General features: G+C 45.3%; 1 protein-coding gene across 10 annotated transcripts in view; it reads left to right on the top strand.

Moving 5' to 3' along the window:
- The window catches only part of ZSWIM8 (zinc finger SWIM-type containing 8), a 135068-nt gene that overhangs the window by 100284 nt on the left and 13521 nt on the right, over positions 1 to 21263 (top strand). For all 10 annotated transcript variants that reach the window (XR_012657090.1, XM_032778294.2, XM_032778295.2 and 7 more), the window contains 11 exons: positions 983 to 1114; positions 2734 to 2913; positions 4216 to 4399; positions 4977 to 5075; positions 6075 to 6199; positions 9782 to 10016; positions 13760 to 13912; positions 14787 to 15009; positions 15208 to 15497; positions 16776 to 16999; positions 17315 to 17797. Coding sequence is in view for 9 of the 10 variants with exons in the window: in XM_032778294.2 (XP_032634185.1) it covers positions 983 to 1114; positions 2734 to 2913; positions 4216 to 4399; positions 4977 to 5075; positions 6075 to 6199; positions 9782 to 10016; positions 13760 to 13912; positions 14787 to 15009; positions 15208 to 15497; positions 16776 to 16999; positions 17315 to 17797 (2328 nt within the window). In the remaining variant the exon portion in view is untranslated. The remainder of the gene's footprint in view (positions 1 to 982; positions 1115 to 2733; positions 2914 to 4215; positions 4400 to 4976; positions 5076 to 6074; positions 6200 to 9781; positions 10017 to 13759; positions 13913 to 14786; positions 15010 to 15207; positions 15498 to 16775; positions 17000 to 17314; positions 17798 to 21263) is intronic.

Genomic DNA, 21263 nt, shown 5'->3' with positions numbered 1-21263 from the left:
GGGGAATTCAGCTGTGAAGCTCTAAGTCTCCATGAGCATGGGCAAATGGTGCTTTTTTCCTCAAAGGCTATAACTTGGCTAAATTTGGGTGGATTTTAATGGGACCATGCAAAGGCACATCCCTGACAAAGACCACTCCTCTTCCAAATTTCAAGTCTCTACTCCTAAGCATGGGGACACTAGAGCTTCTCAAAGAAAAAGTTAAACATGAACAAAACTAACATATGTCTCCTAGCCTTGCTCTGGAACAGCTGAATTGCTGAAAATGTATTCCTCTTAGTCTGAGGCAGACACCTAGTCAGGAAAATTTCAGCCCAAAAAGTTAGTTTGACAAAGTGACAAGCAAATGAAAACAGAGTCTTATAAAGATAAATGTCAGGCAATAGGGTGTGCTACCAGCCCTGTGTATTAAAACCTCAGAAGTATGCCTGGAACTTCGCAGATGAGTGGGAGGAGCTTATGTCGAAGTAGAGCACTGAGAAAGGGGTATTGGGATGCTAGGAAAGAGAGAGAAACAATTAATTATACATATTGGTTTTGTTTTTAATTTTTAGGGGGATTTTTCCCCACTCTATTCATAGACACTTAGATATCTATGAAGATCAGAAGGGGCCCCCGTGATGATCTAATCTGACCACCCGTATAATGCAGGCCACAGGACTTCACTGAATTGATTCCTGTTTGAACTAGAGCATATTGCTTAGAAAAATGTGCAATCTTGATGTTAGTGCTTTGAGGGAAGGGGACTAGACCCCTTGGAAGCTGTGTTTTTGAGAAGCGCTGGAGAGCCTGGTGGACCTGTTCCAGGCAGAGGGGCTGCATAACAGAAGGCAGGAACCGTGAGCATTAGATACAAATCTAAGATGAGATCAGTGTTTAACTCTGTTTTTAGTGACACCAAATGAGAAAGTGGGCAGGATGGGGTTGACTCCAGTTGTGAGGCACATGGACTAACCCTGATTCTCTATCCCTTTATTTTCAGATCCTCTTTGCCTGTGCAGAGGCTCTCTATGCACACGGATACAGTAATGAAGCATGCCGTCTGACTGTAGAACTGGCCAGGGACCTACTGGCCAACCCTCCAGATCTCAAGGTGGAGCAGCCCCCAACCAAGGTAGAGAGGTTCCCTTGTGAAAAGAAGGGAGAGTGGGGAGGAATACACAGGATTGCCAGCCCCAAAAATTCAAAAACCATGAGTCATATGGAAAAAGATCATAAAATCATGAGGTTAAAAATAATTATATTGTGTTTTGGTCTGTATTTTGATTTTTTGAACTCCCTCTGTCTGTCCACTGTGTCAAGGGCACAGAAACACTCAGGCAGCTGAACAGAATTTCACCATGCAGCAAGACTCAGATGCAGTAAAATCCGCTGGTGGTTCCTATTCTCTCTGCGCAGGGCTATGCTGGACCTTGACCTGCCCTGAACCCCATTTAGTTTGGGCTTCTCTGACTGTTCAGTATTTCACCTGAAAAAGGGCAATGGGTCCTTCAGCATGACTTGAAGGGACTTTCAGTCATCCCTACCCTGACTAGCCCCAGCGCCTCACACAGCCTTCCACTCCCTGATCTGCACTCAAATGTTCTTGTCTGCCAGATGGGAACCACAATGAACAGCTCCTACCAATGGCCCTTTGTTGATCTACACCTTCCAGTTGAATAAAACACTCAATTTAACATTGCTTTAAACATGCTTAGAAGACCAAAACTGGATACACTACTCCAGATGTAGCCCCACCACTGCCGAATAGAGGGGATTAATCACTTCTCTCGATCTGCTGGAAATGCTCCTACTAATGCAGCCCAATATGCCATTAGCCTCTTGGTAACAAGGGCACACTGCTGACTCATATCCAGCTTCTCATCCACTGTAATCCCCAGGTCCTTTTTTACAGAACTGCTGCTTAGCCAGTTGGTCCTCAGCCTGTAGCAATTCATGGGATTCTTCTATCCTAAGTGCAAGACTCTGCACTTATCCTTGTTGAACCTCATCAGATTTCTCTTGGCCCAGTCCTCCAATTTGTCTAGGTCACTCTGGACCCTATCCTTACCCTCCAGTGTATCTACCTCTCCCCCCAGCGTAGTGTCATCCACAAACTTACTGAGGGTGCAATCTATCCCATCATCCAGATCATTAATGAAGATGTTGAACAAAACCGACCCCTGGGGCACTCCGCTTGATACCGGTTGCCAACTAGACATCGAGCCGTTGATCACTACCCGTTGAGCCCGACAATCTAGCCAACTTTCTATCCACTTTATAGTCCGTTCATCCAATCCATACTTTTAAACTTGCTGGCAAGAATATAATTATATAGTAATAGTTTGTCCAAGTCAGCATCCACCTGCTAAAGTGGTCCAATACTGGAAGAATTGGCTTAGTGAGGAGGCAGGAGCCCCCACTGCATTGTCATATGAGGGAAGGGTAGACAGATGATGTGGGGAGGAGCCATCCATAACCAGTGGCAATTGGGATTCTGCACCAAAAGGAGATAGCGTACAAAACTGGGTCCGTTTCATCATCCAGAAATGGCTGGATTTTGGAGGGGGACAGGGCAATAGGTAGAGCCAGGACAAAACAATGTTTCCAGAATAATGGGTGCGCGCTGTCCTCAGTGCGCAGGGGGGAGGAGCTCCTGCAGGCAGGAACATAGGGGGAATCACTGGCACATCCTTGCATTGCTGGGATCAATTCATTTCCTAACAAACCTGTTATGAACTACTCCTCTCACAGGGGAAGAAGAACAAGGTGTCGACCAGCAAGCAGACGTGGATGGCAACCAACACCCTATCCAAAGCTGCTTTCCTGCTGACTGTGCTGAGTGAGAGGCTGGAATACCACAACTTGGCCTTCCGCATTGGCATGTTTGCCTTGGAGCTACAGAGACCTCCTGCCTCTACCAAAGCCCTGGAGGTATAAAGTGGCCCAGAAAGACACTATCTGTGAGCAGTACCACACTGCTGGAGTTTCCCCCTTCATGCTCAAGTATTCCCCATTTGAGTTCTGTGCATCAGGTCCTGCCTTTAGGAATTCTCTCAGAATTAGTCTACATGGAGCCAAGCAGGCACTGAGTGAGTCAGTGAGTGACCTAGAATTTGTGTAGCTAAGGTTACTCCTATGTTGAAGACACTTGGACTAAATCTGTGAGAGGAATTTCAGCACTTGTCTACAGGAGAAAGTTGCAATTTGTTTAACTTAAGAGGTAAACTTAAAATGATTTAATTAGACCGATGGAAACCGCTGTGTGGGCACTCTAAACTGATCTGAAATAAAGCCATTCTGGAGCTCCCCACAGGGTTTACACTGGTTTAACTAACTCATTTTAAATTCACACCTTAGGGTAAACTGATGCAACTTTGTAGGCCATTACACTTGCTCATACTATGTATTTAGGCATCTAAATGTGTACACAATAGTAGGTACGCAACTTCACATGCTTTAATGCCCATAGGCCATCTTCTGTAAAAATGTGATCTGTTCAGATCTTGGTTGTGTGAGTTGTTGCTCCTGTCACTTTCTAACTAGCAAGATTGCAGAATCCCTTGAAGGTGCAGCTATTACCAGGCTCCTACTAAGGAATAAACTTGTTACCGTAAGGTTATCTACATTCATACTCAACAGTGTCTGGTGAGAAGATTAATTGTGGGTCTGGCATTCACCAGGTGCGTAAGCTGGCATGGAAACAATGCTTTAAAAATGGAAAGAACACTACAGTGGAGAAAAACACACTGTAATGCAACAATCTTTGTTCAGTGGAATATGTACTGGAATATTGTCCGTTCCCCTCCCGGACAGTCCTTTCCTCCTCAGCTGTTGTATTGCACAAGGAAACATCCTTCTCTGTAGGATTGGGAATGACCTGCCTTTCTAGTGACCTATCTGGCTGGATGCTTCTCCATATGTCCTTGTGCAGACTGACCTTTTTTCGCCAACCAGACCTCAGAGTAGTTGGTTGGAAAGGGAAAGGGAAGGTGAGGAGAAGGTTGTGTATAGACTTGCATGTCCTATGGGACGGCCTCCATCTGGGCACCATCCTAACTATTGTGTCTGTGTGGGAGAAGGCAAGGAGTGGTATGAGATCAGTGGATTGTATACTAATGAATCAATAAAAATTATTTCAGGATTATTCCTATATTTGATCATCTGCGTAGGGCAAGATGGTTCTGTCCAACGGTCTCTGATGGCTTCTTTTTGCTTCCTTGTGGGTACCCTCAGGTGAAGCTGGCATACCAGGAATCTGAGATTGTGGCCTTGTTAAAGAAAATCCCTTTGGGCACTAATGAGATGAACACCATTCGAGGAAGGGCTGAAGAGCTGAGAGAAGGGACCTTGTGTGATTACCGCCCTGTCCTTCCTCTCATGCTGGCCAGCTTCATATTTGATGTCCTATGCACTCCAGGTACTGTCCCAGTTGGCGTGTATTTCATAAGGGGCACATTCCTAGACTTTGAACCTTGGGGCCAAAAAGAAGCTTTCAGGGAAAATCTGCACTTCCCATGTGATGATTGCAGCCCTATTCTTACCTGTTCACCCTAAAGTTATACCTACTTCTGCTGTTCCCTCCACATTGGTATGGAGACTCTTCTTCATTACTGACCTCCTTGCTAGCTCCCCTTTCATACAAAAGCATTGGGAATCTTATCACATTTCTGACCCATTTGTGTCCCTGTAAAATAGTCACGGAGCCTTTAAATACATTATTTCGACCCCACTGCTGCTTCTGTTGGGGGAAACAAATACATTAACCATCAGAAAGAGAACTGGGCTTCCAAACCCATCCTGAAGCAGAGCTTGGTAGGATTGGAGGGGTCTAACTGAGGGAGAGGGAGAAAGCAGCAGACTTGTGCCATGACCGTAGGGCTGGAATGGTGGTTTGAAATGGGAGCACAAACCCCAGACAGACCCTAGAATACTTTTTGCTTTTGGGTCCTACCTTCATACAGCTGTGAACTGACTGTCCTCTCCTGTCTCTCCAGTGGTTTCTCCGACAGGGTCCAGGCCCCCAAGCCGTAATTGGAATAACGAAATGCCTGGCGATGAGGAGCTTGGTTTTGAAGCAGCTGTTGCTGCTCTTGGTAAGAATCCAGCTCTTCCTCCACCTCAGAGGAGGAGGAGGGCTTTTCTCATTCACATTCCGAATCCTGCCCCCTTTTGTGGAGTGAATTGATGCCTGTTGACCTGGATTCCAATCTGGTGCAGAACTGGAAGTGATTTGGTGGGATATTGTCAGAGCTGGGGAGGGAATCTGGGACTGGGATAATGTGTGTCAGGTTTGAGGTGCATTGAGGGAGAAATGCAGCTGAGGACTGAAATTGATAGATGGGCTATTAAAAGGGTAGAGAGAGTGTTTTCAACCATCTTTGCTGTTGTTTGGCTTGAAAGAATTGACAGTTAAGTATAGCTGAAGCTTGAACAGTGCAGAGATTAACAGGCAGTCAGTTCAGCAGGGGTTAAAACTCGACAATAAAAACCCAGTAGAATTACTCTGTGGGATACTCACCGTTAGCTCAGACTTGGCTCAAAATCTTCATGGGTGAGTTACGCAAAATTCCTGACTTCCAATTCATGTGTTTTAGCAAGAAAGTGGTGGTGTATATAGCAGACTTGTGGTATTACGTACATGAGTTTACAATAGTGTATGTGTGGTGTTATCAGAACAATTTTCTCTCCATCACCTCTTCCCCAGAAGGAAAGATACACTGATGATGTTTGAATGTTGACTAAGTGGGCGCTGCAGAAACTGGAGGCAGCAAAGAGCGTGAGCAGTCTGAGTGTCTAGTATTCCACTCCCTTTGTCTCCAGGAAGGAGCCTCAGGCAGGCCTGGGCACTCACCTTTTGACCTGTTAGGATGAGGTTGCCCTGGCAGTTGCAGTGCAGGCTTCTGGGAAAGACTCCAGCTCTCATTCTCAAGGGTATAAACTATGTCAACAAGCAAAATAGGGCAAACTCTTTCCTTTATGACTGATAGGGGGAGATGAACAAAAGAGTACAGGGAAAGAGGTAAACTATGTCAGAAGCTCTTAAGCCTCTTGAATTCACCTGTCTCTGTATCTTTCTCTTCTTGGCCCTGCAGGCATGAAGACAACTGTGAGTGAAGCAGAGCACCCTCTTCTGTGTGAAGGAACCCGAAGAGAGAAGGGTGATCTGGCTCTAGCTCTGATGATCACGTACAAAGATGACCAGTCTAAACTGAAGAAGGTTTGTCCCTTTAAGTGATCATAGCTGAATTACCCTGTGTCATATCCCACTCATGGCCTTGGGGCTGCATTATATTGCTTATATTATCCTTCCAGTGCAAAATCTGAGTGCATAGTGTATGTTACACTGCAGAGGCATAATTTCCAAGGGGTTCCTAAATTCCAGCATGGCGGCACACATCTCTCACACTTAGTTCTCATTCACTATATATGATCTCACCCATCATCCATTAGGATGCTGTCACCTGTGCCTTTGAATTTTCAGGGTAGCTCCGTATCTGCCCTTGGTCCTGGCTCAGTTTTGCCCCATGGATATTGGGCTGCGTTCTTTGCCTTGCCAAAGTGTTAGTCCTGTGTTCTGTGAGGTATTGGGCTCTGTTTTACATGTTATCCTAGTGCCAGTCCACTTTACCCTGTGACCTGGGTACCTGTACAGAAAATTGTAACCAACATTTTACTTCGTACAGTAGAACCTCAGAGTTACGAACACCTGTGGAATGGAGGTTGGTTGTAACAGTAAAATGTTTGTAACTCTGAACAAAACGTTACGTGGTTCTTTCAAAAGTTTACAATTAATACAACTTTGAAACTTTGCTACGCAGAAGAAACATGCTTCTTTTAACCATCTTAATTTAAATGAAACAAGCACAGAAACAGTGTTCTTACTTTGTCAAATCTTTTTTTAAACTTTCCCATATTTTTTTTTAAACTCTGCTGCTGCCTGATAGTGTACTTCTGCTCCCAAATGAGGGGTGTGGTGTGACTGGTTGGATCACAGAAACCCCCTTGGGAACTGCCAACTGATGTGCCAAGACTACTTCTGCCCCTGCTTTCCCTGACAGCTCAGGACTCCAGCACCCTGTCTTGTTAAGCAGACACGCCTGTCTGCTCCAACACAGACCGAGGGTCTGAACCACGTGACCCAAAGCTGCAGACTTAACAGAAAGCAACTTACAGAAGTGTTCCTGTCTTTAACACTCAGATGCCCCAACTCCCAATGGGGTCTAAACCACATATAAATCCATTTTACCTTGTATGAAGTTTTTACAGGGTAAACTCATAAATTGTTTGCCCTCTATAACGCTGATAGAGCGATGTGCACAGCTGTTTGCCTCCCCCCCATGGCGTTAATACATACTCTGCGTTAAGTATAAGTAAAAAGTGATTTTATTAAATACAGAAAGTAGGATTTAAGTGGTTCCAAGTAGTAACAGACAGAACAAAGTGAATTACCAAGTAAAATAAAATAAAACACGCCAGTCTAAGCCTAATACAGTAATAAAACTGAATACAGATAAATTCTCACCCTCAGAGATGTTGCAAGAAGTTTCTTTCACAAACTGGACACCTTCCTAGTCTGGACACAGTCCTTTCCCTGGTACAGCCCTTGTTCCAGCTCAGGTGGTAGCCAGGGAATGTCTCATGATGTCTCCTCTCCTCCCTTTGTTCTGTTCCACCCACTTATATATCTTTTGCATAAGGCGGGAATCCTTTGTCCCTCTCTGGGTTCCCACTCGTCTTTCTCAGTGGAACAGCACCAGGTTAAAGATGGATTCCAGTTCAGGTGACATGATCACATGTCACTGTAAGACTTCAGTTCCCACTTGCCAGCACTCACATATACAGGAAGACTTGCAAGTAAAACACAGCCATCTACAGACAATTGTCCTGGTTAATGGGAGCCATCAAGATTCCAAACCACCATTAATGGCCCACACTTTGCATAATTACAATAGGCCCCCAGAATTATATTTTATATTTCTGGTTTCCGATACAAGAGTGATACATTTATACAAATAGGATGACCACACTCAGTAGATTATAAGCTTTGTAATGATACCTTACAAGAGACCCCTTGCATGAAGCGTATTCCAGTTATATTTATTTACATACTCCATTAGATATTTTCATAAAATCACACAGAATGCAACGTCACATGATTGAGTCAGTTTGTAACTCTGGTGTTTGTAACTCTGAGGTTCTAGTGTAATATATCCACAACTCAGCTGCATGTGTACACGTGCAATTCTTATTTGCACTTGGAAGGACATAATTGTGCAAAACAATTAAAAGAATTGCCGATTCTGCATGAAAAACTTTGAAGCCCATTCTATTGAGAGACAATTCTATTCCTTTAGAGTTTTTCAGTATTCTTTACCTTCTTAAAGAGTTTGTCTGTTCTGCTGTTCTTTCCCCTATTTCATGTTACAATCCTCTGCCTGTGGCATACCAGTAATCTAGACATTAATTCACTGAGACATCAAAATTGGTTACTTTTGTGTGAATGAACAACACAAATGGACAAATTCTTAAAATCCAGATTGTTTTCATGCAAATATTCCCTAGTAATTAAAATAGAAAAGTGAGGATCAGAAAGTGTTAAAGAATAATAGAGTGCATTTCTCTAGTATACAGACATCTCAGAGGCCTTTCAACATTTCTGTACAGTAGGTCAGGATTTTACAGTTAGAGAAATTGAGGCACAAAAGTGTAATGACTTGGCCAAGGTCACCCAGTGAGTCTGTGGCAGAACTGTGAATAGAACCCAGGTCTCCTGGCTCCCAGTTCTGTGATTTAACCACTCGGTGAGAATCAGAATTGTTTCCATATTGAATGTTGGAGGGTCATTGGCTTTTTAAGATGCATGTAAATGGAGATGAAGTAGTCGGTACTTCTGCATCTACCCTTCCAGAATGGTGCAGTCATGTGAGTATGGAACCTGTCTGGCTGATCTCAGAGCCTGCTTTTCCTAAAGGAGCTGAAAAGGACCTAGGGGTTACAGTGGAGGAGAAGCTGGATATGAGTGGCAGTGTGCCCTTGGTGCCAAGAAGGCTAACAGCATTTTGGGCTGTATAAGTAGGAGCATTGTCATCAGACTGAGGGATGTGATCATTCCCCTCTGTTCAGCATTGGTGAGGCCTCATCTGGAGTAGTGTGTCCAGTTCTGGGCCCCACACTACAAGAAGGATGTGGAAAAATTGGAAAGAGTCCAGCAGAAGGCAACAAAAATGATTAGGAGCCTGGAGCACATGATTTATGAGGAGAGGCTGAGGGAACTGGGATTGTTTTAGTCTGCAGAAGAAAAGAATGAGAGGGGATTTGATAGCTGCTTTCAACTACCTGAAAGGGGGTTCCAAAGAGGATGGATCTAGACTGTTCTCAGTGGTACTAAATGATACAAGAAGGAGTAATGGTCTCAAGTGCCAGTGGGGGAGGTTTAGGTTGGATATTAGGAAAAACTTTTTCACTAGGAGGGTGGTGAAGCCCTGGAATGGGTTACCTAGCGAGGTGGTGGAATCTCCTTCCTTAGAGGTTTTTAAGGTCAGGCTTGACAAACCCCTGACTGGGATGATTTAGTTGGGGATTGGTCCTGCTTTGAGCAAGGGGTTGGACTAAATGACCTCCTAAGGTCCCTTCCAACCCTGCTATTCTGATTCTATGACATGTATTTTCTTGACACTCTTGTCTAACAGAATTTATTTTCCCCCAGTAAGAAGCTGAATTAGTACCTTGCCCATATCCTTTGGGATAATGGGTGTTTTCTCACTCTGCCTCTAACCCGATTTTTCTCCCCCTATTAAAGATTTTAGACAAACTGCTAGACAGAGAGAGCCAAACACACAAGCCACAGACTCTGAGTTCCTTCTACTCATCCAGCAAGCCCACAGTAGCCAATCAGAAATCTCCTTCCAAACATGCTGCCCAATCCACCACAGCTATCCAGCAGCTTCCAGGGACATCAGTCACTCAGCAAGCAGGTGTAACCACTGCAGTCCAGAGCAGTCCTTCTGAAAGCTTTGTGGAGAAGAGTGCACAGGGTAAGAGATCTGCTGTTCCAGTGGGATCATGCAGAATGCCCTGTCTTTACTGACAGGACGGGAAACTGAAGTCCTTGTTCCTTTTGGGAGGAGGCCAGGGCTGATTTGTGTAATGGTCTGGATAATCGACTGTCACTGAACTCCTTCATCTACTGCACCTCGCTCCTAGGGTAAAATAACCCGCCCACTTCAAGCATTTCTGTCCACTCACATATTACAGAACAATTTACTCACCTCTTCAAGCTTCCTGTCTCTAGAGAGCAAATGATAAACTGGTTCCTGATTCATTTTAAGAGACTGCTCTAGTAATGTCTTTTATGTCGGTATTACAGTGCTGTGGAGTTACCCGAAAAACCCTATGTACAGCTTTAGGGGCATCTGTGACATCAACAGACTAGAACAGCAAACTAGATGAAAGTGAGAAGTAAATGTGAAAGGGAGTTAACAGTGGGAGAGGAGCATAAATTCCCTTCCCTGAAGCATGTTTCCCCGTGTGCTCTGTGCCCTTGCTTTAATGGCAAACATCACATCACATGTATGGGAATGACAAGCAGTGCAAGAGAGATGTTCCCTTCTAACATCTTCCTACCAACACTGTTATAGCTGGAGACTATAGCAATAGCTACAGGAAAGGTTGATGGAGCATTTCCATTCTAAACCTCTGGCTTCAGCTGCATGGAACTCTCTGAAAGTTTGAGCTGTTAAACCTGCACTGTTCTAAGCCTGATCTCTGACAACTGGTTTTTTAACTTTGACGGAAAACAGGTCATTGATTATGAACAAAAGGAATTAGAAAAATACATTTTGCTCCCCTTTTATTTATTTATTTATTTATTTATTTTAAAAAAGGGGGTCTTGACCTTTCTTTAAGCAGCTAAAACTGCTGGAGCGGGAAGTTTGGCATAGAAATCAATCTTCTTGGTTGGCAGCAAAAGTACAAGCTGTCCCCTCTAAGTGTGACACGATGGCTGCATCCCCCAGGAGCTTGGGGGGAGGCATTGTCTCTCTGAGCTCTTGCTGGGACACTGCAGTTCTGCGCAGTCCCATTGCAAGGCTGAGGCTTAATGCCACAATTTGTCCTCAAGTTTTGAGTGGCAGAAGTTTGTCATGCATCTGACGAAGTGGGTATTCACCCAGGAAAGCTCATGCTCCAAAATGTCTGTTAGTCTATGTAACCCTTCTGCCCCTCTGAGTTGGCAGCAACAAGGACCGGGTTCAGTATCCAGGGGTTCCGTTTCAATAACCAATGCCAAACCAGCTCGAGCCCCCACCCAGTGACCTGGGAAAATCTTACACCCACCCCTAGGTGCCTCAAAGAGGCAATGTTTCCCCTCTCACAAGCACAGAGTCTCGGTGTAGCAGAAAAGGTTTAATTACATGAAATAAACAACAAGCACTAAATTGGGAAAACACTTCAACTAGAGTTCCTAGACCAAACCGTGAGCAAAGACCCACCCCAGGAAATTGGGCTATGTCCTTTTCCCTGGGCTCTTGAGTCCGGCAACCCCCAAATAACCCACAGTCCCAAAAGTCTCACAATCCAAAAGTCTCTGTCCTGGGTCAGGCAGCCCCAAAGTTCGAGAGTTTATCTGCAGAGGTTCCTCCCCCCAGCCTGGGTAGAAAGGGGCACCTTACGTGGTCCGGGGCCAATTGCCCTACCTCTCCGTGGGTTCTGCTTCCGCCTTCTCCATGAACTGCTCTGCTTTACCAGCCGCTCCACTCTGCTCCCCCAGCCGTCCTCACAAACTGCTCTGCTCCACCAGCTGCCCCGTGAGCTGCTCCGGTTGTCCCTGCAAACTGCTCGGCTCCGCTTGCTCTGTGGGCCACTCCGCCCGTCCCACAGCTACTCCGCTCTGCCAGCCGCTCTGCTCCACCAGATGTCTTGTGATCCGCTCCAGCTGTCCCCACAAACTGCTCCACTCCACAAACTGCTCCAACTCCACAGCTGCATCTGTTCCACGAGTTTGCTTCAGCTCCCCACACTAGTTAGCACAGTACTCAGTGCCATTCAGCTCTTTAGTGATTTCAGCTCTTAGTGATCTCAGCCAATGGGGGCCATGCTAGCCATTACCCAAGTGAGTTCAGCTCAGTACCTGTATATAGAGTTTATAGGGAATAAGAAATCCAATTCTGATATTCCACAGTGAGAGAGAGGTAGGGGTGGACTGGTGCTTCTTAGCTCCACAGGAGGCTGCACCACCAGCAAGTACCTGTCCCAGCCCCCTCTCTCAAATTTTCACTGGGGGTTTTGGGACCCCCTTGTCCCCTTGCTCTGCAAGACCCACCCCACTGGGGTTGAGTCATTTCTGTCACAAAACAGTCCCACAGCTCGGCAACCTGGGATGGGGTAGGCGTGCCTATGCAAATACACTCTCTGAAATTCTTTCCACCAGATGTCAGGGTAGAGCTCATCCTGACTCTGCTTACATCTATTAGGTGCCACAGGATTCTTTGCTGCTTTTACAGAAGTGTTTTTGGCTCTTGTGGAAAAACTTCATGGCTCAGTAAACTTTTAAGTGCTGAGTGTGATTTTTTTTTTTCCATGTGACCCAGTGGGAGCCTGACACCACTGGAAACATTATGCATATCTGTAGCTTTACCTCTTCAGCATATGCATTACAGTGTAGTATAGTTTATAATTACATGACCATGTACTAATTGCTGTATTTTCCCCCTACAACCTTATTTATACATGATGAGAAAACAGCTTAAATGGCTTGCCCCAAACCCTATAATAGGTCAGTGTCAGAGCCAGGAGTAGAATTCAGTCTACCTCCCTTCAGTATTGGTTCTTAACCAGTAGATCATCTTTTCTTTAGTTGCTAAAGTAGCAACTCAGTGATCTTGACACTCCTGTGTTTCTTTCATTTCCATGTCCTGGCAACCCTGTCCTGTTTCTCAGCTAATACAGTCCCATTTGTCCTGATTCTGTCTTTTACAGGAAAAGACTCTTCAGGAACATTTTTGGAAAATAAGTGATTATTTAATACTAGAAGTCTCTTTAAAAAATAATTGTGAGAATTTAAAAAGATGTTAAAACCTTTTTGTTTAAAGCTCTTCTAATGTAAAATCCTTTTTTTTCTCCAAAACAGCCACACAAGAATATTCTGTTTTTTAGTATGAAGATTTAGCCTAAGGATGTAGGAATGCTGTAACTGAAAGCTTAAGAGAATTCACTATCGCTGTGTTACCACCGTAATGTAAGAAGGGATAACTTGGATTTTCCTTGGCAGTTGCAATTGGAACAAGTGACCTTTAAGAGTCCCTTTTAGAAACAGCTCTTTTCCTGCTCTGTGCTGAATCCTGGCCTTTGCTTATTGGAAATGTCCTGTTCTCCTTCTGAAGAGCATGAGGGGAAGATGAAGGTGGACAGGGCAGGACCTGAAACACAACGTAAAGTGTATTCACTCTCAGCCTGGGGCAGGATTATGTATGTGGAACTCAGATAAAAATACCAGAGCACCCTGTATTATCTCGACTGAAGAGTAAACCTGTACATGTAAAAGCCAGCTGTGTTTTTAGCGCCCATCTCCTAGGATGAGAAAAGGGGGATCTGTATCAAAATCCAGGTCTGCAGATTATCCTTCACAGCCCTAGGTGCTTCACCTGGCTGCGTTTTCTTTTGAGCAGCAAGAGAAGCAATGTTTATGCCTTTACAAAGGCATGGGGATGTTCAGAGACATCTGGCTTCATATGTTTCAAGACTTGTTTCACTGTCTCTTGCTGCTTTCCCGTTTGTCCAGAGAGCTCTCAGAGGTCTCCCTGCGAGCCGCCTGGGGAGTCCAGTGTCGTGAAACAGGAGGGGAAGGTTCCCAGTCGTCTGGCCCTTGGAAGTCGAGGTGGATACAATGGGAGATGCTGGGGCTCACCTGTCAGGCAGAAGAAGAAACACACAGGTATGAGGTAATCAAGTCATACAGCATCCAAAGCTGTGCTAGGCCCTCTGCAGGGACAGACCAGTTCACCCACCATTCCACTCTCTTGTCAGTCTCTCCCCTCACTGAAAAAAGCAGTTCTCTGACTGTAAGCTCTTTGGGGTGGGAACACAGGTCTTGCCCTGTAAAGTCCCTTGTATTTAACACTAGCTGTGTTCTGGCTAGTGATTTAGGTATGTTGGAACTGAATGGGTGCACTGTTTCCACAGTGCCCTCATCTCGTGCTGGCCCAGGGAGCAGGGCACCATGATTTTGGGCTCTGTGCCAAACTCAGATACGCTGCCACTGGCTCACTGGCTGAGTTACCCCCTTCTGCTGTTTTCTGTGGGATCTGTGTGTGTTTGGGGGTAAGTTGCCTTAGGATTGTGAGTGGGGAACTCTTCTGTTTAAATTGGATGGGATGTTAAATATCATATATACAATGGGAACATTGTACTGCATTCTTTCGATAAAACCATAAAATAAATATGCAGTCTGTTGGTCTTGGTGGTTGATATGTATAATTGCTTCGATCCTCTTCATTGAAATGTACCAAAGATCTACGTGGAGTGTGTGTGGTAGGGAAGTGTGTGCAACAGGCTTCCTTTCCCCTTCTGTCGGGGAGCTGTGGACTTTTCTGTATTTGAAACTGCAAAATCAGTGCAGGGTTGGTTGGATGAACTGACCAGTTTTGTCTATGAATGTACATTCCAGTTGTGGTTTGCAAAGAAATAAAACCCTCCTCAGCTGTTTACACTGCCTGTGGTGTGAATGGCTTGGAACCTGTTCAGGTGTGCAATGGTCTTGGAGAGGAGCTTGCCCGTTGACATGCCCTTTGTTGTCTGTGGTGTTGTAGGTATGGCCAGTATTGACAGCAGTGCTCCGGAAACCACCTCTGACAGCTCTCCAACCCTCAGTCGGCGGCCCCTTCGTGGGGGATGGGCAGCCACCTCCTGGGGCAGAGGACAGGACAGTGACAGCATCAGCAGCTCGTCCAGTGACTCACTGGGCTCATCATCCTCGAGTGGCAGCAGGAGAGCCAGTGGTGGAGCACGTGCAAAGACTGTGGAAGTTGGCAGGTAAGATCCACTTTCTTCCCTCACTACATGACACCTTATGGCTTCCTTGGTCCAGAGTCAAGTGTATACACAGGCCTGTGTACATCTATGGAGTGCCTGTGTACATCTGTGGAGTGCCTGCTAGTGGGAGCTTGCTTAACCTGAAGAGAAGAGTTCTGTGCTTGCTTGCCAAATGGCTCCTGTATCTTGTCATTCCAGGTATAAAGGGAGGCGGCCAGAAAGCCATGCGCCTCACGTCCCAAACCAACCCTCGGAAGCAGCTGCTCACTTCTACTTTGAATTGGCCAAGACGGTTCTTATCAAGGCGGGTGGAAACAGCAGTACCTCCATCTTCACTCATCCCTCCTCCAGCGGTGGGCACCAGGGGCCTCACCGCAACCTCCATCTCTGCGCCTTCGAGATTGGGCTCTATGCACTAGGGCTGCACAACTTTGTGTCTCCCAACTGGCTCTCTCGAACCTACTCCTCCCACGTCTCTTGGATCACAGGTTAGGGCAGCATTATTAGGGTGCTCTTTATTTGGTGGGGTGGGGAGCTTGATTTTAGTAACATCACTGCCGAGACACTGATGCACACAGCTGCAGCCTGCCATGGACAGTTGCACACACCAGGTGGCAAGGATTTGCACAGGTGGTGTTTACTACAGCTTGGGGAGGATTCTGGTGCCAATACCTACTTCTTGACTTTGCACCATAACCAGCTGCAGTGCTCAGAAGTCTCTGGGCAAGGGGAAGGCGGGGACTGGCATAGGATTGTCTTAGTAGGATAAGGCCTCTCTGAGGATCTCTGCTGATGAGAGACACTTGCAAAGCATTGATGTGGCTGAGTGTGTTGGAGACTTTGACCTTCCTCCTGTACCCCATTACACTCAGAGCCACTGCTAGCTTCCTCACTGTGGCTTGGAGAGCTCAGATAGCTGTAATGGAAAGCTAAAGGAATGTTGATGTATTTCTCATATGAGGAAAAGTTAGTTCCCTTTTCTCAGGCTGGAATATCCCCCAGGCCCTTTACAAGTGTCTGATTCCTTCCTGTGTATTAGCGTACATTCAGGCATTCTCCAGGCCACCTAAGGAGAATGTTAATCCAGTAGCAGTGGGGGGCTCTTGGCTAACTTATCCTGTTGCTGCCTTCCACCTTCCCCCTGTAGACAGCGCTCTGGCCTACCATGCCTGTCTTGCTGGTCGAGCAGCTGCACAGAGCTGTGTCTAAGATTCGGCAGTGCTACTGTGTCACTACTAGTATGATGCAAGAGCATGAGCTCTTTGCTTATTCAAGGCCCTGCCTTTGCCAGTTGGGCATGAAGCTTGAGGAGAGCACTTGGGTTTCACCTGCCTTCCCCAAGGGAAGTCTTGTATTTTGGGGAATTCAAGGCTTCTCCCCCTGCAGAGACATGGCATCTCTAACCTTAACCCTCCTGATAATATCCAATGGCTGGAAGTGGAGACTAGACACATTCAGACTGGAGACAAGGTGCACATTTTTAATCATTGGAACAGTTTACCAAGGGGCGTGGTGGATTCGCCAGCACTGACAATTTTAAAATCCAGACAGACTGGATGTTTTTCTAACAGATCTGCTCTAGGGATGATTTGGGGGCAGTCTCTGGCCTGTGCTATACAGGGGGTCAGATTAGGTGAGCCCAATAGTCCCTTCCGGCCTCGGAGTCAACGAGTCTGATTCTCCCCAAAAGAACTGATTGGTGCTGTGATTGAGTCTGTGGAGGGTAGTGTGTGATGCTTGTCCTTCTCTTCCCCTCTGGTTACTAGGGCAGGCCATGGAGATTGGCAGCGCAGCCTTGAACATTCTGGTGGAGTGTTGGGATGGACACTTGACTCCTCCGGAAGTGGCATCATTGGCAGACAGGGCTTCAAGGGCCAGGGACTCCAACATGGTGCGAGCAGCTGCTGAATTGGCACTCAGCTGCCTGCCCCATGCCCATGCTCTGAACCCAAATGAGATCCAGAGAGCCCTGGTGCAGTGCAAGGAGCAGGTAAGCATCGCTTCCTGGGGGCAGTCTGACCTCCACAGGTCCTGGACATGCCAGGGAGTCAACTGGTATCGGTGGGATTGGCTCCTCCCTGCCTTGTGAAGACAGAGTAACACAGCACTGATTCCAGTGCTGCATTATAGATATTTCTTCTATCCTTTGTGGGCAGTCTCTGGTTATTATCCTGCTGGCTGACTGCTTTGGGCAGCATTGGCCATTCTGAGGCGTGTTGCAGTCCTTGGTGTCTTACCTGCTGCAGTTTTCTCCTATCCCTCATTCTGTTGAGTTTGTTTTCTCCACTCTCTGCCCCCTTCTCAGGATAACCTGATGCTGGAGAAGGCCTGCATGGCCGTGGAAGAGGCAGCCAAAGGAGGTGGGGTGTACCCAGAAGTCCTGTTTGAAGTGGCACACCAGTGGTACTGGCTGTATGAACAGACTGTTGGTGGGACCCCGGCGCAGAGAGAAGGAGCCACTGGTTGCAGCGCCAGTGGTGCCCGGGCAGGCTCTGAAGCAGTGCGCGGATTGACAGACAGCAGGGTGACTGCTGAGCCCACCACTGTGACAGTGGCAGCTGCAGTGACAGCAGCAGCCACAGTAGTGCCGGTGATCTCTGTGGGGTCAACTATCTACCAGCAGCATACGATGGCCGGGCCGGCAATGGCACATGCACACACCCAGGGCCTGCACCCCTACACTACTCTCCAGACCCATATACCCTGTAACCCCCAGTATATTGGACACCCAATCCAGCACATGCCGCGCCCAGCAGTCTTCCCTGTGCCTGGCTCAGCGTACCCCCAGGTGAGTCACCATCAGTGGCCTGGTGTTCTATAGATAATCCTCTGTGTTCATGATAACCTAGCTCAGCTTCTTTGAGAGGGAACATAGTCTAGTGGGGTGAGCTTGGGGTGGGAACCAAGATCCCTAGAGCTCCAGTCTCAGCTCTGCCACTGATTCATTTAGTGGCCTTGGCAAGTCACTTCATGTCTCTAACCCAGCTTTCCCATGTGTAAAGCAGATTTATTTACTTACATCCCATGGGTGGGTAATGCATGTAAAGCAACTTGAGAACATTTAGTGTAGTATGAGCTATTGACATTACAACTGTATTGCTATAGTGCCAAAAGTATGCTAGGCACGGTACAGAAATGTCCCGTCCCTAAAGAGTTGGCAGTCTAGGCAGTAGAGGTGTAGGGAGGAGGGGGTTAGATTTTATTAGGAACTGGGTAAACTTTTGGGAAATGGGGAGCCTATACAGGAAGGATGGGCTGCACTTACACCAAAATGAAACCAGATTGCTGGCACTTAAAAAGGTTGTAGAGCAGTTTCTAAACTAAGGGCTAGGAGAAAGGCAACCCATGTGGAGGAACAGGTGGTTCGGACAGAGACATCCCTTAGGGGAGGGTCTATTAGTGGAGATTCTCTATGGTCTACTAAAAGGAGGAGAGTATGGAAGATAAAATACAGGTAGGATCTGATGAGAAACAGTCAAATGATTAAAAAGTCTCATTCAATTACATCATGTAATGGGTAGCAGCTAAAAAGTGACAAGATTTTAAAGTTCTTATATACCAGTGCTAGAAGTCTAAATAATAAGATGGGTGAACTAAAGTGCCTCGTATTAAATGAATATATTGATATAATAGGCATCACAGAAACTTGGTGGAATGAGGATAATCAATGGGATTTGTACCAGGGTACAAAATATATCGGAAGAACAAAACATGTCATGCTGGTGGGGGAGTGGCACCATATGTGAAAGAAAGCGTAGAATCAAATGAAGTAAAAATCTTAAATGAACCAAACTGTACCATAGAATCTCTATGGATAGTAGTTCCATGCTGGAATTACTGACCAGGATGGTGATAGTGACTGTGAAATGCTCAGGGAGATTAGAGAGGCTATTCAAATAAAAAAACTCAATAATAATGGGGGATTTCAACTATCCCCATATTGACTGGGTACATGTCACCTCAGGAGGTGATGCAGAGATAAAGTCTCTTGACACCTTAAATGACTGATTCTTGGAGCAGCTAGTCCTGGAACCCACAAGAGGAGAGGCAATTCTTGATTTATCCTAAGTAGAGCACAAGGTCAGGTCCAAGAGGTGAATATAGCTGGACCACTTGGTAATAGTGACCATAATATAATTAAATTTAACATCCCTTTGGTGGGGAAAACACCACAGTGGCTCAACACTGTAGCATTTAATTTCAGTGACAATGAGGAGGTTAGTTAAACAAAAATTAAAACATACAGTACCAAAAGTAAAATCCCTGCAAACTGCATGGAAATTTTTTAAAGACACCATAATAGAGGCTCAACTTAAATGTATACTCCCAAATGAAAAAACATAGTAAGCATAGTAAGAGAACCAAAAAAGTGCCACTGTGAGTAAACAACAAAGTAAAAGAAGCAGTGAGAGGCGAAAAGACATCCTTTAAAAAGTGGAAGCTAAGTCCCAGTGAGGAAAATAGAAAGGAGCATAAACTCTGGCAAATGAAGTGTAAAAATATAATTAGGAAGGCCATAAAAGAATTTGAAGTACAAGTAGCCAAAGACTCAAAAAGTTAATTGTAAAATGTTTTAAATACATCAGAAGGAGGAAGCCTGCTAAATAACAAGTGGGGCGACTGGGCGATGGAGATGCTAAAGGAGCACTAAAGGATGGTAAGGTCATTGTGAAGAAACTAAATGAATTGTTTGCATTGATCTTCATGGCTAAGGATGTGAGGGAGATTCCCAAACCTGAGCCATTCTTTTTAGGTGACAAATCTGAGGAACTGTCCCAGATTGAGGTGTCATTAGAGGAGGTTTTGGAGCAAATTGATAAACAGTAATAAGTCACCAGGACCAGATGTTACTCACCCAAGAGTTCTGAAGGAAGTCAAATGTGAAATTGCAGGACTACTAACTGTAGTCCGTAATCTATAATTTAAATCCGCTTCTATACCAAATGACTTCAGAATAGATAATGTGATGCCAATTATTAAAAAGGGCTCCAGAGGTGACCCCAGAAATTACAGGCCAGTAAGCCTGACTTCAATATGGAGCAAACTGGTTGAAACTGTAGTAAAGAACAAAATTATCCAACAGATATGAACATAATTTGTTGGGGATGAGTTAACATGGTTTTTGTAAAGGGAAATCATGCCTCACCAATCTACTAGAATTCTTTGAGGGGGTCAACAAGCATGTGAGCAAGGGGGATCCAATGGATATAGGGTACTTAAATTTTCAGAACGCCTTTTAACAAGGTCCCTACCAAAGGCTATTAAGCAAAATAAGCTGTCATGGGATAAGAGGAAAGGTCCTCTCATGGATTGGTAACTGGTTAAAAGATAGGAAACAAAGGGTAAGAACAAATGGTGAGTTTTCAGAATGGAGAGAGGTAAATAGTGGTGTCTCCCATGGATCTGTGCTGGGCCCAGTCCTATTTAACATATTCATAAATGATCTGGAAAAAGGGGTAAACAGTGAGGTGGCAAAATTTGCAGATGATATAAAACCACTCAAGATAGTTAAGTCCCAAGCAGACTGTGAAGAGCTACAAAAGGATTTCTCAGAACTGGGTGACTGGGCAACAAAATGGCAGATGAAATTCAGTGTTGATAAATGCAAAGTAATGACATTGAGAAACATAATCCCAACTATACTTATAAAATGATGGGGTCTAAATTAGCTGTTACCACTCAAGAAAGATCTTGGAGTTATTGTGGGTAGTTCTCTGTAAACATCCAGTCAATGTGCAGCGGCAGTCAAAAAACCAAACAGAATGATGGGACTCATTAAGAAAGCGATAGATAATAAGACAGAAAATATCATGTTTCCTCTATATAAATCCATAGTATGCCCACATCTTGAATACTACATGCAAATATCGTTGCCCCATCTCAAAAAAGATGTGTTGGAATTGGAAAAGGTTAAAAAAATGGCAACAAAAATGTTTAGGGTTATGGAACGGCTTCTGTATGAGGAGAGATTAAGACTGGGACTTTTCAATTTAAAGAAGAGATGACTAAGAGGGAATATGACAGATTTCTATAAAATCATGACTGGTGTGGAGAAGGTGAATAAGGAAGTGTTTTTTACCCCTTCACATAACATAAGAACCAGGGGTCACCCAGTGAAATTAATAGGTATCAGGTTTAAAACAGACAAAAGGAAGTACTTCATGCAATGCACCACCAACCTGTGGAACTTGTTGCCAGCGGATGGTGTGAAGGCCAAAAGTATAACTGGGTTCCAAAAGGAATTAGATGTGTTC

This window comes from Chelonoidis abingdonii, chromosome 16 (genome assembly GCF_003597395.2).
Source record: "Chelonoidis abingdonii isolate Lonesome George chromosome 16, CheloAbing_2.0, whole genome shotgun sequence".
In the NCBI taxonomy this organism is placed as follows: domain Eukaryota; kingdom Metazoa; phylum Chordata; order Testudines; family Testudinidae; genus Chelonoidis; species Chelonoidis abingdonii.
This window is presented reverse-complemented; position numbering and strand designations above follow the sequence as displayed.